The following is a 14,954-nucleotide window of genomic DNA, read 5'->3' on the forward strand; positions in this document are numbered from 1 at the left end:
GATGGATCCAGTGTCTGCCAGATGCTGCTGGGAGGGCCTGCATCCCCGTTTTATGATGAGAAAATGGGAGGAAGCTGGAAGTAGCAGAGCTGAGGGTTAAATCCATATCTGACCTCTAAAGTTGAACCTTTCAGGTACACCCAGCTCCTGGTACCCTCCACTCCCGTTGCCCTTCTCCTGACACCCATGTGTGCGTGCGAAGACTGTTCTAAAGGAAGGACCATCTCAGGCTGCTCTGGAAGCAGGTGTTCGTTCAGGGACCCCAGAGAAGGCACATGTCTGAAGTGGTTTTATAGAGACCTGGGCAGCTCAAATGCTTCCTGGGGCCCACCCTTAACAGAGCGGTGAATCCTGTAGCCAACTGACCTGTGTGTTCCTTCCTGCAGCCCCTGTCCCCAGAGGGTTGGAGAGGGGGCCTTCTGGGGTCTGGTAGCAGCTCCCATCAATCCTTGACCTTTTCCTTCATGCTCAGAGCCTCAAACTGCCAGCTCCCTCGGCCCTGCCAGTTCTGGAGCTCTCTCCCCGCCCCTGGGCCTCGCTTCCCTCCCCTGTAGCTGCTGGCCCCTCCCGCCAAAGGAAGTGAAAGGGGGGGCGCTGTAAGAGGAACTAGGGCTGGGAGTCTGGTGAAGGAGAGGGAGCAGGGCCATGCCTGACCTACCCCCCGGAGCCCCCTGAGCCTGCACCCCTGCCACGACCCATTCAGGCACCCCCCAGAAACCCAGACACCACCTCCTACCATGGTAAGTCCTTCAAGGCGGTGGGCCCTGAAGTGCAGGGGTGGGGGTTACCAGGGGAGGTGCCCTAGAGGCCATCATCAGAAAGTGGAGCCATGGGAAGGGGCACAGCAGGCCCTTTAGGGGTCCGTCCCTCCATGCAGCTCAGGTGCCCTCAGCATCCTTCACCAGGACCAAACTCCCATGTAATGGACAGGATGCCAGGATAATGATGGGAGACCAAGAAATAAAGGACAGAAGGTGGCCCTGAAGGATCACACAGTGTCTGCAAGGAGAGGGACATACCCCTTTCTTGGGACTTAGGAAATCTGGTTTTCAGCTCAGCTTGGTCCCTTATCTCCCCATGTGGTCCTGGGCAAGTCACTTCCCCTCCCTGGGCCTCAGTTCCCACATATGTCATATTTGGAAGTCAACAGAGATGTGGAAAGTGTTTTGGGAACCTCAGTTGAAACTTCAGAGGGTCTGGGTTCAGCCACTCTGAGTCCACATCTGCGAGGGGAAGCTGTGTCAAATGGGCGGTGGGGTGCAGTGACGGTGTAGTGACAGCATGCCTGTGCAGGTGACAGGTGGTCTAGCTGTAGCGATCACAGAAGCAGATGGTGAGATACAGCACATCTACACCACCACTGGTACCCTTCCTTGTGAAGGTGGCAAGGAAGACACTGCAGCCAAAGGCATCCTTGCCTGGTGAGGTGGAGGTCTAATAATGACTGTGACGACAGGGTGGGGAGCCTGTCACGGTCATAGATTTAGACCCCACGGCATCATAACATACACATTGAGAGCCTGAGCTGGTGATAAAAGTCACCCCCACAGCTCCATGCATCTGCAACCACTTCAACTTTCATTTTTTGTCATTCTGTCAATGAGGGCGTGTGGTTGGAACAGTCACAGAGCCAGTGGTGACAACTGTGGAGCTTCTGGCAGTTGCAGCAAGCAGCTGACCAAGGTGGAGGCAGGGAGGTAGACCAAGAGGCAGGCTTTGTGTTAGTCTGAGAGAGAACATCTTACTTCACAAAGCTGATGACAAATCGGGCATCATCGGCCAAAGATCCATCTGGGTAATTCACAACTAAACCATCAGCTAGAGCTCTGGGCTTGGGACAGAAACTCTTCCAAGAAGGAGCCAAGCCAGGACGACTCAGGAGCTTAGATGGGTAGGCTTTGATCAAAAGAACACAGGAAATGATTTGCTACTTGAGAGAAAAGCAACCCCTCCCAAGGAAGCTGTGTGAAAAATGCTTAGTCAACGTTTGCTTGGCTAATGGGGCCTGGCAAGGGAGAAACTCACCCCAAAGGACCACAGCAGAAAAAAAGAGTAGAACTCATCCATGAGGCCAATGCCCCTGACATCTGCCTGCAGGGGCGATACATGCCAGGAGGAGTGTTGAAAGAGTCAGTGAAACAATGTTCATAAAGTGCTTTAGAGAGCACAGATATATAGCGCTTTATAGAGCAGGCACTCAACACCAGTAACACCGCTGAGGGCGATACTCACGGCTGGGTTAGCGATCGAGGTGGGTGCAGGTGACTCGGTCGATGAAGAGGAGCTGCTGTCAAAAGATGGCCGTTGGGTTGTTGGGGCCATTGGTGATGATGATGTTGCTGTTGGTTGTTGCATGTTGGTGGTCACAGTGGTTCTTGTGGGTGGGTTGGCAGTGGTGATGGTTGTTTTTGGTGCCAGATGGTGGTGAACACTGGCGGCTGGTTGCCTTCATCTGGAGGGTGGACCCGTGGAATAATGGCAGTTGTTAGTCACTGTTATTCAGAGTTGGGTGACTGATGTTGGTAGTGTTTGTTTGCTGCTGTTCATTTTTTACTTTGGGCGACCATCTCGGCAGTAGTGCTGATGACTGCTGGGTTCTGAAAGGGGTATTGTTGATTGTGGCTCCAATGGCAGTTGGCTATGTGCAGTTGCTATTGGCTAGTATTGTGATCATGTTTCTATTGACTGTGGTTAGTTATGGGCTGCTGGTGCTAGTGAGGACAGGTGGATGGTGGTTGTGGGTGATGGTAGGGACATTGGTAGCAGAATCAACCATCATTTCTGTTTGATGTTGGCTGATGGTGCTGCCATTGGGGTTATCAGCAGTTTGTTTGGCTTTGGTGGTGGTTGGGGGGGTGAAGGATGCAATTTGTTGTCTTTGCGTGGTGATGGCGGAAAGGTGAGGGTAATGATGGTTTTTCTAAAGTACAGACATGAAGTAGAGAGACCAGTGATGTGGCTGCTTGATCCAGGGACAGTGGCCATGGAAAGTCTGGGGGCCAAGAGAGAATTAAAAGGAAGTATTCTGGAAGGACAAGGGTCCCCACTTGTTGGAGAATGGTCTGGCTAGGATAAAAGGAAGCTGAGGTCTCCTCCCAAAGGGAGGGGGAGACCCTGGGAGCCTTTGGAGGTAAGAATGTTGTTTGCACAATATAGGAGCACAGGGTGTGGCCCCGGAACCCCACTGAGTTGGGGGAGGAGAGGACACCAAGGCACCAAGGGCACACTAGGGGACCAAGGCAGGGGCTGGGGGTGTCTCCAGCAGCCACAGCAGCTTCACAGCTCCTCTTGGTTGGCAACCACAGCTTGCAGGACCCCAGCAAGGAAGGAAGTGGCTGTTTTGTTGCTCTCTCCAGTCTGGGGCTCTGCTCATCACCACCCAAGGAGGCCAGAGCAGTTGGGGCAAATTGCAAAAGCTCCCTCATCCAGCCCTTCCTCCTGGCCCTGTGCCCTATGCGTGTGGGACTGGCCAACTTACGGCAGCTGCTGCTGTTGCTGGTGATGGTGAGGAAAGCTAACATTTCCTCTTCACACGCTTTGCCTCATTGAATCTGTACAACTGCCCTGGGAGGTCTATGGCCCTCCATGGTCCCATTTTCCAAGTGGGAAACTGAGGCAGGGAGGTTAGGCAAGCTGTTGTATAACCCAAAAGTGGAGAGGATTTCAACTCAGTGACTCCTGAGGTCACATTTTTAACAGCCACCTTAAGCTACAACCTCCTCCTACAAATGGGAGGCCACCCAGAGGGGTGTTCAGACCCCACATGCCCTGGGCTGCCCATCCCTGCCTCATTTGGACCTGGACTTTCTGTTCCAATGAGACTAGGATCATGGTGTCCTCCACACACCCAAGGCCTTCCTGGCCCATGGCTCCTGCTGCCACCACCAATTCTGCCTGGGAAGTTCATGTTGCAAGAACTGTCTCCTACAGGAAGCCCTTACTGATCACCCCATCTCTCCTTAGTATCAACTGATGTGGACCTACAGTCTCCATTGGGCAATTCATTTCACCCGCTCAGGAAACACTGAGTTCCCCTAGGCCTGGTGCCATCTACCTGCATGCACAATAGGGGCTCAGGAAGTGTTCACTATGGGGCTCCAATGCCCCAACCCTACAGGAGCCCAACACCTTGGTGGCAAATAGCCCCACCCTCCTCTGGCACCGAGGAAGCCCCGCCCCCATGCCCTCTGCCTTTGGTTGATGGGACCTCTCTGAAGAGCTGAAGTAAGAAGCTACCTTCCCCTTCCCACCCCAGCCACCTCAAGCCCCTATCTTTCACAAGAACCCCAGCAGGTTGAGTCATACTTGGTTTGTGGTCAACTGTGACCGCAACCTCTTCATTGCACCCCCACATCCCAAGGAAGGGACTTAGGAACAAACAGTTTCAATTTCACCCATGGAGACTTGAGGGCCACAGAGAGATACTCATGCCTATGGTACTTCATTCATTCATTCATCCAACGAGTATATGTTGACCAGCTCCTGTATCTGTTGTCAGAGACTGATCATTTCCACTCAGTGCTCTTGAAACACCAGCTGCCCTTCCTGAGCCGCCCCAATGCATCTGTCGTCTGTATAGGCTCATTTACTCCTCTCAGAAAATCCATGCAGGAAGTGTATTATGGAATTCATTTTACATATGGGGAAACTGAGGCTTGGAGAAGTAAAGTGACCTCCTGGGGTCACGTAATCAGTCAACTATCAAGCCAGGCCTCTCACCCAATTGACCCCATGCCAAAAGTCTTCAGTATCCTCCCACACACTACCCACTTGAGCAAAACCCTCTCTTCCTCTACTGCTAACAACCCATGGATTCTGTGATTACATGGAGCTAGGAGCAGGACATGGGGAGAGATGACAGGGGCTGAAAGAAGCAGAGGGCCACTCAGCCATGTGGGGGGAGTGGGGAAGGACAAGAAGAGGAACCAAGTCCTCAGAACCAGGAAAGCCAGTCAGACACAGCCAGCCTTGCAGACTCTGACCTCAGAGAAAGGAAGTGGCTTTGAGTGTCAGCTCTGCCTGAGGGGCCCAAGAGCATGGAGACCAGGCTGACCCCAAAGGGGAAACCCTGGACAGGACTATTCTTGTTTCTGGCCCATCCTCATCTGTCCCAAAGCACCAACCCAGCACCTCTGACCCAGACCAGGCTAGGGGGACAAACAGCCTTGTTAATGCTCATCCGGGTCCCTTCCTTCCTGCTGTATGACCTTGGGGAGGATGCCTAACCTCTCCATGCCATAGTTTTCTCTTGCACAAAGTAGACCTAATCATAGTACTGACCTCAGCATATATTGAGAGAATTAAATGAGGTAATTCACAGAAAAAGCTTAGACCAGAGTCTGGCACAGAATAAGTACCCCATAGGGTGTTAACTATTATTGCTATTGTTGCCATCAGTTACCACAGCCACCACCCAAGGCCCTACCTCTTGAGGTCTTCACAGAGAGAATCCACTTCCTGCTCCCTGAAATAGCCCCCACCCACCCACGTCCCCACCCGCTGTCACTCGTGCCCCACCAGGACCAACACACTCTGATCTCCCCATCTTGCAAACAGGAAACATGTTCCCTTGACCAGATCCCTCCCCACAATCTCTTTCCCTCCTCCCCTTCTCAGCCAGACTGTCCCAAAGCACCTTGATTCCCGTCTATGCCTCCTGACCTCCCAATCTGAGTTCTGACCCTGAGGTTGCCAACATTCTCCATGGGGTCTCTCTCAGTCTCCAGTGAGCAAGAATGCTCTTCAGTAGCCTGGGTTGCAATCAATGGCTCCCGGCTTCTCCCAACTGGCCCTTGTCACCTGCAGGCCACCCCCTTATCCTGACAGGCCCCTTGAAGCCATGAAATAAAATTCACAATGAAACACACTGACTACCATTGTGTCAAAAATAATTAATGTGATCCCCCTGGAATATGGAGGAGAAAGTCATTTATAATGAAACTCGTACATAAATATGAAAGTGCTCAGGCCAGTGGACCAACAATGCTCACTGGAGCCACCAGGTGCTCACACCTGGACACAGGCGTGTTTCAATATGCTGACAGCCCCACCACGAGCAGCATGAGCTTACAAATGCTGAACAATTCTTAGTAAAGTGTGAATAAATTCTGAGAAAAAAAAATTCACCTGCACAAAACAAAATCTGAAAAAATAAAATCTGAGCAAAATCTGAAAAAAGCATTCCTGAAAAATGCAATAGGTATCAACCGTGTAAAATTATATAGATTTTCCATTTATAGATAAAATTGAATTTGGTCCTAGGCTTCAATGATTGATTATAAGCAGGTCTGTCACTTACATGAACACCTTCAAGGTGGGGTGGGAAGCTGCAGACAGGATGATTATTTGAATGTAAATCTGCCACCTGTGGCCCCCTTAAAATGCCAGGCATGTCTCCATCCCTGTGACAACCAAAAATGCTCCCACAATTCCTAAAGTGGCTCCAGAGGCAATATGGCCCTGCTGAGAACTCTCCAAGCCATGGACATTCAAATCCAAATTCCTTTGCTTGGCATTAAAGGCCCTTCAGGACCTTGCCCCCCTCCATTCATTCACGCACTCCCTCATTCCTTCACTCACTCATTCAAAGAAGCCCTGATAACCTGTTGAGTCAGGCATGGCATGAGCGCCTTAGCTCAGGAGCTCCCACACCAGTTAGGCTAATGTGTGGGACGTCCAAAATGTGTGTGGGTGCCCTGACCAGCGTGGCCCAGTGGTTAGAGCATCAGCCAGAGCACTGAAGGGTCACAGGTTCAATTCCTGGTCAAGGGCATGTACCTGGGTTGCAGGTTCAATCTCCAGCCCCAGTTGGAACATGTGTGGCAGGCATGTGTGGGAGGCAACCAATTGATGTGTCTCTCTCTTACATCAATGTTTCTCTTTCTGTCTCCTCTCTCTTCCCCTTCCCCCCCTCCTCCCCTTCTTTCCATTGTCAGAACATCAATGGAAAAAATATCTGCGGGTGAGGATTTTTTAAAAATTGTGTATGGGGCTATGGTGAGGGAAGCCCAATGGGCTGTGGGGAGGGAGCACCTGACCTGGCCTGGGTTCAGGGAGGTCTTCTTGGAGGAGGTATCCCCTGAGCCAAGTCTTAAAGGATGAATTGGCTTTCGCCAGGCAGGAAGGGTGTTCTGAGCAGAGGACTCAACATCTGCAAAGGCTTAGAGGCAACTCCATAAAGAATTGAAAGAATTATTCCCGAAGGCCTAAATTACTAGCACATAGCAGGTACTCAAGATTGCTTTGTAGAGTAGATGAATGGGACAATGATGGGGAACCACAGACAGGAGAAAAACCACAGAGAGAAGAGATCAGATCTGCCATATGAGAAACCCACTCTGACTACTCAGGCTGGAAGCAGTTTGAGGGATTTGAGCCCTGACTCCCTCCACACTCCCTCCTCTGTGGTCTGTCTCAGCCTCAGTCACATATCTCTGTACCTCTGCCTGGGTGGTTCACTCTGCCTGGTGTACCCTCTTCCTGCTCATGATCAAAACCCTTCTCAACTTTCAAGTCCCAGCTCAAACACGCTGTGGGTCCCAGCCACTTGCAGGTGTAGACGCAAGAGCTTGGTCTTTGCTGTCTGATGGACCCAGACTCAAACCCCACACCCTTGAAAACAATTTAGCTGTGTTCCAAGTCAAGTGTCAAGCCACTCACTTCCCAAGCCTCAGTTCCCTCTCCACCTACACCCCGCTGAGTTGCTATAAACATTGTTGGTAATATTGGTGACATCCCCTGTCCAGTTTCACACACATAGTAGGTGCTTAGTGAATGTTAATTCTGTCATGTACCCCTCTGCCTGGGCCCATCCTCACAACCACTCAGGCTGGGGAAGAGCATCAGCTACCCACTCCACTTTGCTCCCCAGAGCAGTTCATCCTCACATCAACCCTGGGAAGTGAGCCATTTCTCCCATGTTATAGATGAGGCCACAGAGGCTCACAGCAGTTAGGTCACCTGGCCAGGATCAGAGCCTAGATCTGCCCACACCAAAAGTGGAACATGTTTAATGTCTGTGGGCATTCCTTGACAAATTCCCCTCCGACTGTCAGTGTGTCCAGATTCTGGCCACACACCTCCCCCTGCTCAGGAACTTTCTGTGGCTCCCCAGTACCCCCAGGAGAAGCTGGCTTCTCATTCACTTCTGCCCTACAGTTGTCTACACTCACCCTCCTGCTTGACCCCTGCCTGTTTCCATTCCCTGAAATCTGTCTGGCAAATGCTGATAATTTTTGAAGACTCAACTTTAGTTCTCAGCATCCTATGCCCTTGGGGTCTTCCTCTGAAATTGGGTTTCTTTCTTCGCCCTGTCCCTTGTACATTCGATAGGTCCTCCTTGCTGGGACTGAGAAAGGACTTAGTCCTAGTTTCAGCCCCCCGGGAGCCCTGGCCTGGGGTAAGGGCTTCCTGGAGGAGGGACATGTTATCAGAGCATGAGTGTGCCAGACAGGGGAGCTCCAGGCTATCATTGCCCTTCTGTCTCCCAGACTTTTCTACAGCAGGGGTGTACTGAACAGAGGCAGAACGGGCCTGAGAGAGCCAGTGTGTTTAAGTGTTTAAGGCACTAGATGAATCCAGTCAGGCTAAAAGCAAAAAATATTCTAGGAAGGCTTCCTGGAGGAGGAGTTCTTGAGGAAAGCCTGTATCTGAGTGTCCTCCTTAGGCCCTAAGGAAGGTGTCAACTATTGAAAACTTGAAGGAGGAAATGAGAAGGGAAAGTGGGAGCCTGGGAAAGTGCTGAAGCTGGCACAGGGCAGGGCAAAGGCTCACTGAAAATGAAGATGACAGTGGCAGGGGCAGCAGGAAGGTTGTGGGAGCTGAGGAGCAGGGTCACAGCTTGGAAGAGAGTAGAGGTCACAGCTGAGCACGTGGCTCTGAGAGGATCTGAGAGGAACGGGCTGGTCCGCATGACCACGAGAGAGGAGGAGTGGCGTGGGAGGAAGGCCATACCCAGATGGAAGGAGTGGGAGCGGGGCAAATGCCCGGGAAAAGGCAGGGACTCAGCCTGGGCTTGAGCAGGGAGAAGGGGGTTGAGGAAGCGAGGAGCAGGGAGGCTGAAAGGGAGGCGGGAAGGAGGACTTGTCATTCTGCCTGGCCTCCTCCTGGGGGCAGGGGGCCTGGACTGGACCTTGACCACCTCTCTCTTCTGGTGTGAGATGGGGAAGGAAGTGGGGCACAATCAGAAGCTGGGGACTGAGGTGACCGGGCGGGGGCACTGAGGCACCAGCGCACCTTCCCACAGGCCCCCTTGCCAGGGCTCGCACCCACCCCACTGCTTCCACCCCAGGGCAGCAAGGAGCGCTTCCACTGGCAGAGCCACAATGTGAAACAGAGCGGCGTGGATGACATGGTGTTGCTGCCTCAGATCACTGAGGATGCCATCGTGGGCAACCTCCGAAAGCGCTTCATGGATGACTACATCTTTGTACCCTGGGCCATGGGCGGGGCAGGCAAATGGACAGAGGGACAGGATGACTGGGCAAGGGATGGCGGGATGGAGGGTGGATGGGTGCAGGGAAGGGGGCAGAGGGACGTCAGGAGGGAGGAGTGGGCCGCGAGAGCATTGGGTGATAGGACACGGTACAGATGGAGTGACAGCAGGGCTCTGCTTGGGGGTGGCTGTGTCCCCAACTTCTCCCCCTGCCCTGCGGTAGCTCAGCAACAATATACCCCATTTCTCCCATTCTGGACCCAGCCCTGTTTTTTCCTAAGAGACCCAGGACACATCTGAGTATCTCTTCCTCTGAGCAGTGGGGTTCTAGGAGGCCCTGGGGGAGCAGGATGAGGGGACAGGGGCGCATGAGAGACAAAGCATGCCAGGACACTGCGTGGCCCTTAACCACCCCACAGACCTACATTGGCTCCGTGCTCATCTCTGTAAATCCCTTCAAGCAGATGCCCTACTTCACTGACCGTGAGATCGATCTCTACCAGGGCGCGGTAAGACCAAGGCTGGGTGGGAGGCACAAGTCCCCAGGACCCCTGGCTCCTAGCCCGGGCCTGAGACCTGCCCTCCCCCCGCAGGCCCAGTACGAGAACCCCCCACACATCTATGCCCTGACCGACAACATGTACCGGAACATGCTCATCGACTGTGAGAACCAGTGTGTCATCATCAGGTACAGAGAGGGGTCCCCAGGTCCTCCTGCCCAAGCCCTGCCCAAACAGCATCACCACCCCAGGGAGATTTTCTTGGAACCCTGATCCAAACAGTCTTGCCTTCCCTCTCTGTTCCCAGCCCTGCTGTACTTTCCTCGTCACCCTCTAACCCATGATATATTTTATTTATTCATCTGTTACTATCCATCTGTCTTCCCTAAATGTCAGCTCCAGCAGGGCAGGGATTTGTATCTGTCTTGTTCCTTATTGTATCCCTAGTGCCTGGAATAGTCCCTCACACACAGTAGGTACTGAATGAATGAATGAACAAATGATCAGGCATTAAACAGGGCGCTTCCCCCACCCCTTTCCCCTACCCCCGGCCACTGATCATTCCTTCCTCACCTGTCTCCAGTGGAGAAAGTGGAGCTGGGAAGACCGTGGCAGCCAAATACATCATGGGCTACATCTCCAAAGTGTCTGGCGGGGGCGAGAAGGTCCAGGTGAGGCCAAAACAGAAAGAAGGGCCAGGTTTCCTCCCACTCCGTGGATTTTACCCCTCCGCACCTGCCTCGGCCTGACCTCTTCTCACCCCGCCTGCCTCTGCCCCCAGCACGTGAAGGATATCATCCTGCAATCAAACCCACTGCTCGAGGCCTTCGGCAACGCCAAGACAGTGCGCAACAACAATTCCAGTCGTTTCGTGAGTGCACAGCCCTGCCCTCCGCACTGACAAGCACACGCACACACACGCACATACACGCCTCTCCCTGTATTCCCAGGATCACAGAAAATACCTGCCCCTGGATGGGACGCTCACTACCTGTTTATTGTCCATTGAGAAGGAGTCCCCCGTCGGCAGAACATGACATGTCCAGGTCACATTCTTAAATACTCCCCTGGCTGCAACCATGCCATGTCTGTTCCTAGTCACGTTTCAGGTCCAATTTATTCCTTCCTTCATTCCTTCTTTCAGGAAATAGTCCTTAGGCTCCTTCTTTGTGTCTGGCGCTATGCTGGGCCTAATGGAAGACAGAATAGGTGAACAGATCTGGATTTATGATCCTGGTTCTGTCACTATTTAGGTATGTGGCTTGGACAAAAAAAAACAATATAACTTCCTGAGCCTCCTCTGTTTTCTCAGCCATAATGTGGGAATGATGTTAAGATCCATCTCATAGACCTCAACAATTTCATTACAATGCCTGCACGTGGAAATGACTTAAAAAATTCCATACGCTAATAAGATTTTTATTTCCCAAAATATTATTAGTTGTATTTTTATTTTCTAATATTTATTTATAATTATATTTTAAGTATTTTCCCAATATTTTATTGTTAAAATTTCAAATACATGGGAAAATGGAAGAATAATAAAGCGAACACCTGTATGTCCAGTTCGTATATTACATCATTAACATTTTACTATACTTGCTTTATTGTATCTCCATTCATCTTTTTTTTTATGTACTACAAAGCAAGCTGCTGACTCCATACCTTTTCCCCCAAATACTTCAGCATGCAGATCATTAATTATAGTCCATTATAAATTTGCAGTTCTCTTTTATTTATTTTAAAGTAAAATTTGTAGGTAGTAAAATACATATATCTAAAGTGGACCATTCACTGAGTTTGGAAAAATGCATACACTGTACAACCCAAACCCCTATCAATATACAGAACATCACCATCTCTCCAGAAAGTTCCCTCTTGTCCCTTTCTAGTCAATTTCTACTCCCCCTTTACTCCAGAAGCAACCACTCCTCTGAGTTTTTTTTCACCATAGATTAGTCTTAGCTGTTCTAGAACTTCATATAAATGGAATCACACAGTATGTGTTTTCAAACTACTGATACACCCCAAAACATGGGTAAATCTCAAAAGGTATAATTACATTTTATTTTATATAGTCTTATTGTACAATATGTCATATACTACAGGTGTTTGTGTAGTATGATGGCATAATTTGTATTGCTATCAGATGGAGGTGGCAGAAAGGAGAAGTAATGGAGCTTGTCTGCCCTCCAACCTCTGGCCAGAGAGGAACACAGATGATGTCAGAGATCAAAGAAGGGGCTTGTGGGGTCCTTGCTCTGGGTCAAGGACATGTGGGAGACACTCAAGATCATTGGAACAGTAGCATCCCACAGAGACACAGAGGCCTCTGTATTGTGGTAGAGGAACTGGGGAACTGGTCAATAAAATGTGATACTTCTGTGTGCCAGGCACAGGGCGGATGCCCTGAGTGGTGACCTGAATCATCAGAAAGGGAGTAAAGGGCATTCCTGGCCCAGGAAAGGGCTTAAGCAAAGACTAGAGAGAAGGAGCTGGTGGAAAAGACAAGCAGTGCATAAGTGGGAGGTGGGGAGAGGAAAGCAAGCTGAAGTCACATGGGTAAGAGGAGGAAAGAGGCCAGGCTCATAAGACCCATCCCCGATTCGTCCCTCACCTGTACCCCTGGGCCCTTGGGGTTCTCTCACATTAGGGCAAGTACTTTGAGATCCAGTTCAGCCGTGGTGGGGAGCCGGATGGGGGCAAGATCTCCAACTTCCTGCTGGAGAAATCCCGCGTGGTCACGCAGAATGAAAGCGAGAGGAATTTCCACATCTACTACCAGGTGCCAGGAAAGGAGAGCCCCACCTGTGGCCTAGGGGTAACAGTGGGAGGGTCAGTGAGGACTAGGGGACCGCAAGGCCTGTGCAGGTCCAGTGCATGAGCATCGCTCACCCTCCAGCTGCTGGAAGGGGCCTCCCAGGAACAGCGGCAGAACCTGGGGCTCATGACCCCCGACTACTATTTCTACCTCAACCAATCGGACACCTACAAGGTGGATGGCACCGATGACAGGAGTGACTTCAGTGAGACTCTGGTGAGTACCAACTGCCACTCCAGCCCTGGCAACCTCTTGTGTTACAAATCAGGAAACAGAACCAGAGGTGGGTAGGGACTTGCCCAAGGTCACACAGTGAGCGGGTGAAAGAGGTAAAACAGGGAGCCAAGTGTCCTGACTCTGAGTCCATGCTGTGACCCCAGAAGCCCGGCCTCAGGGGACAGGGTGGAGGTCGGGGTTGGCAGCACAGGCTCTGTGTTTGTGATGCCCACAGAGCGCCATGCAGGTCATCGGGATCCCACCCAATGTCCAGCAGCTGGTCCTGCAGCTCGTGGCGGGGATCTTGCACTTGGGAAACATCAGCTTCTGTGAAGAAGGGAATTACGCCAGGGTGGAGAGTGTGGACCGTGAGTTTGGGTGCTGGGGAGGGCGGGGAGCAAGTGTGAGTGAGTGAGTGAGTGAGTGAGTGAGTGAGTGAGTGAGTGAACGCTTCCTCCTAGTTCAGCCCCCAGAGGGTGAGAACCCACGAGGACCATTTCAGTGTCACTGGGCAACATAGGGAGAGACAGAAGCATTGAAAGAGACAAGAGCCTGATCAGCTGCCCCCTTCCCGCCCCACCCCGCCCCCCGCGGCAGTCCTGGCCTTTCCCGCCTACCTGCTGGGCATCGACAGTGGGCGGCTACAGGAGAAGCTGACCAGCCGCAAGATGGACAGCCGCTGGGGCGGCCGCAGCGAGTCCATCGACGTGACCCTGAACGTGGAGCAGGCGGCCTACACCCGCGACGCCCTAGCCAAGGGGCTCTACTCCCGCCTCTTCGACTTCCTGGTGGAGGCAAGTGTGGCAGCATCCGGGGGCGGGAGAGGCCCTCGGGGACCAGCCAAGTGGGGGAGGCAGGCCTGACCCTCACAGCCTCACCAAGTCCTGCGTGGGACACATCAAGCAGGGGCAGCCGGTGGTCATGTGGAAGACTGAGGGGCTCCCTCTGGCTGTGGCATGGCGCTCAGGCCTGGGCTGGGCTAGGGGCTGTGGTGACGAGGACAGGTGGGTGTATCTGAGAGCCAAGAGGAGGACTGTCTGGAGGACATAGTGGTGGCTGGATGGGGGCCGACGGGGAGGGGGGTGTCAAGGTAACGAATGATGACAGCAGGAGCTAACACTGTGTGTGCCCTTTACTGTTGTATCTGTTTTACATGCATCAGTTTATTTCATTCTTAGAAAAAGCCCCATTAAATAGTTGCTATTATTCACCCATTTTAAAGATGAGAAAATAGGCAGAGTTGTTAAGGAGCAGAGCCAGCTCCCAAAGCAGGAACCCGATGCTCTCACACCTGGGTTCCTCATATGGGTGACTGATAGGGGTATGCACAGAGCTGGGGAAGGCAGGAGAAAAACTGCTGTGAGGAGACATAGTCTGCAAAGTGACTAAGAGCGTAACAAGAAAGTGGCAGGCAGGCACTCACCTCCTGTCCCTACCTGCATCACAGGCCATCAACCGTGCTATGCAGAAGCCGCATGAAGAGTACAGTATTGGCGTGCTTGACATCTACGGCTTCGAGATCTTCCAGGTATGGTCTCTGCTCCCAGGCCCACACCCTGTCCCAGTGGCCCCAGGGGCCTCCAGCGTATACCCACTGAACGAAGCACTCTTTTCCTCCCTCGGCAGAAAAATGGCTTTGAGCAATTCTGCATCAACTTTGTCAATGAGAAGCTACAGCAGATCTTTATCGAACTCACCCTGAAGGCTGAGCAGGTGAGCAGGGGCAGCCAAGTGGCCAAGAATATGGGACACTGGGTTGGGGGCAGGACCATGAAGGTCACTGAGCAACCAGAAGATATCCCAGCCCCCCCGTTCCCATCTCTCTCTGCTGACCCATCCAGGCTCCATCGTGATATTTTCTTCGGAAGAGGTTTTCCACTTCTAAAGCTTTGACAAGGGCTGGGGGATAAACTCTCTGTTCATTCATTCAACAATTATTTATTCAACACCTACAATGTCCCAGGCACTGTCTACAGTACTGGGG

The 14,954-nt window shown here is 52.0% G+C and overlaps 1 protein-coding gene across 1 annotated transcript in view; it reads left to right on the top strand.

Moving 5' to 3' along the window:
• Nucleotides 1-608: 608 nt before the first annotated feature.
• The window catches only part of MYO1F (myosin IF), a 31,576-nt gene continuing 17,230 nt past the window's right edge, over nt 609-14,954 (top strand). Inside the window, exons 1-12 of the mRNA XM_081136281.1 lie at nt 609-740; nt 9,290-9,427; nt 9,853-9,942; nt 10,027-10,121; nt 10,517-10,604; nt 10,715-10,804; nt 12,587-12,718; nt 12,836-12,970; nt 13,206-13,338; nt 13,568-13,764; nt 14,418-14,498; nt 14,597-14,683. Of these exons, the coding sequence (XP_080992407.1) occupies nt 738-740; nt 9,290-9,427; nt 9,853-9,942; nt 10,027-10,121; nt 10,517-10,604; nt 10,715-10,804; nt 12,587-12,718; nt 12,836-12,970; nt 13,206-13,338; nt 13,568-13,764; nt 14,418-14,498; nt 14,597-14,683 (1,269 nt within the window). The 5' untranslated portion in view covers nt 609-737. The remainder of the gene's footprint in view (nt 741-9,289; nt 9,428-9,852; nt 9,943-10,026; nt 10,122-10,516; nt 10,605-10,714; nt 10,805-12,586; nt 12,719-12,835; nt 12,971-13,205; nt 13,339-13,567; nt 13,765-14,417; nt 14,499-14,596; nt 14,684-14,954) is intronic.

Source organism: Miniopterus schreibersii (genome assembly GCF_964146895.1).
Source record: "Miniopterus schreibersii genome assembly, chromosome: 4".
NCBI lineage: Eukaryota > Metazoa > Chordata > Mammalia > Chiroptera > Miniopteridae > Miniopterus > Miniopterus schreibersii.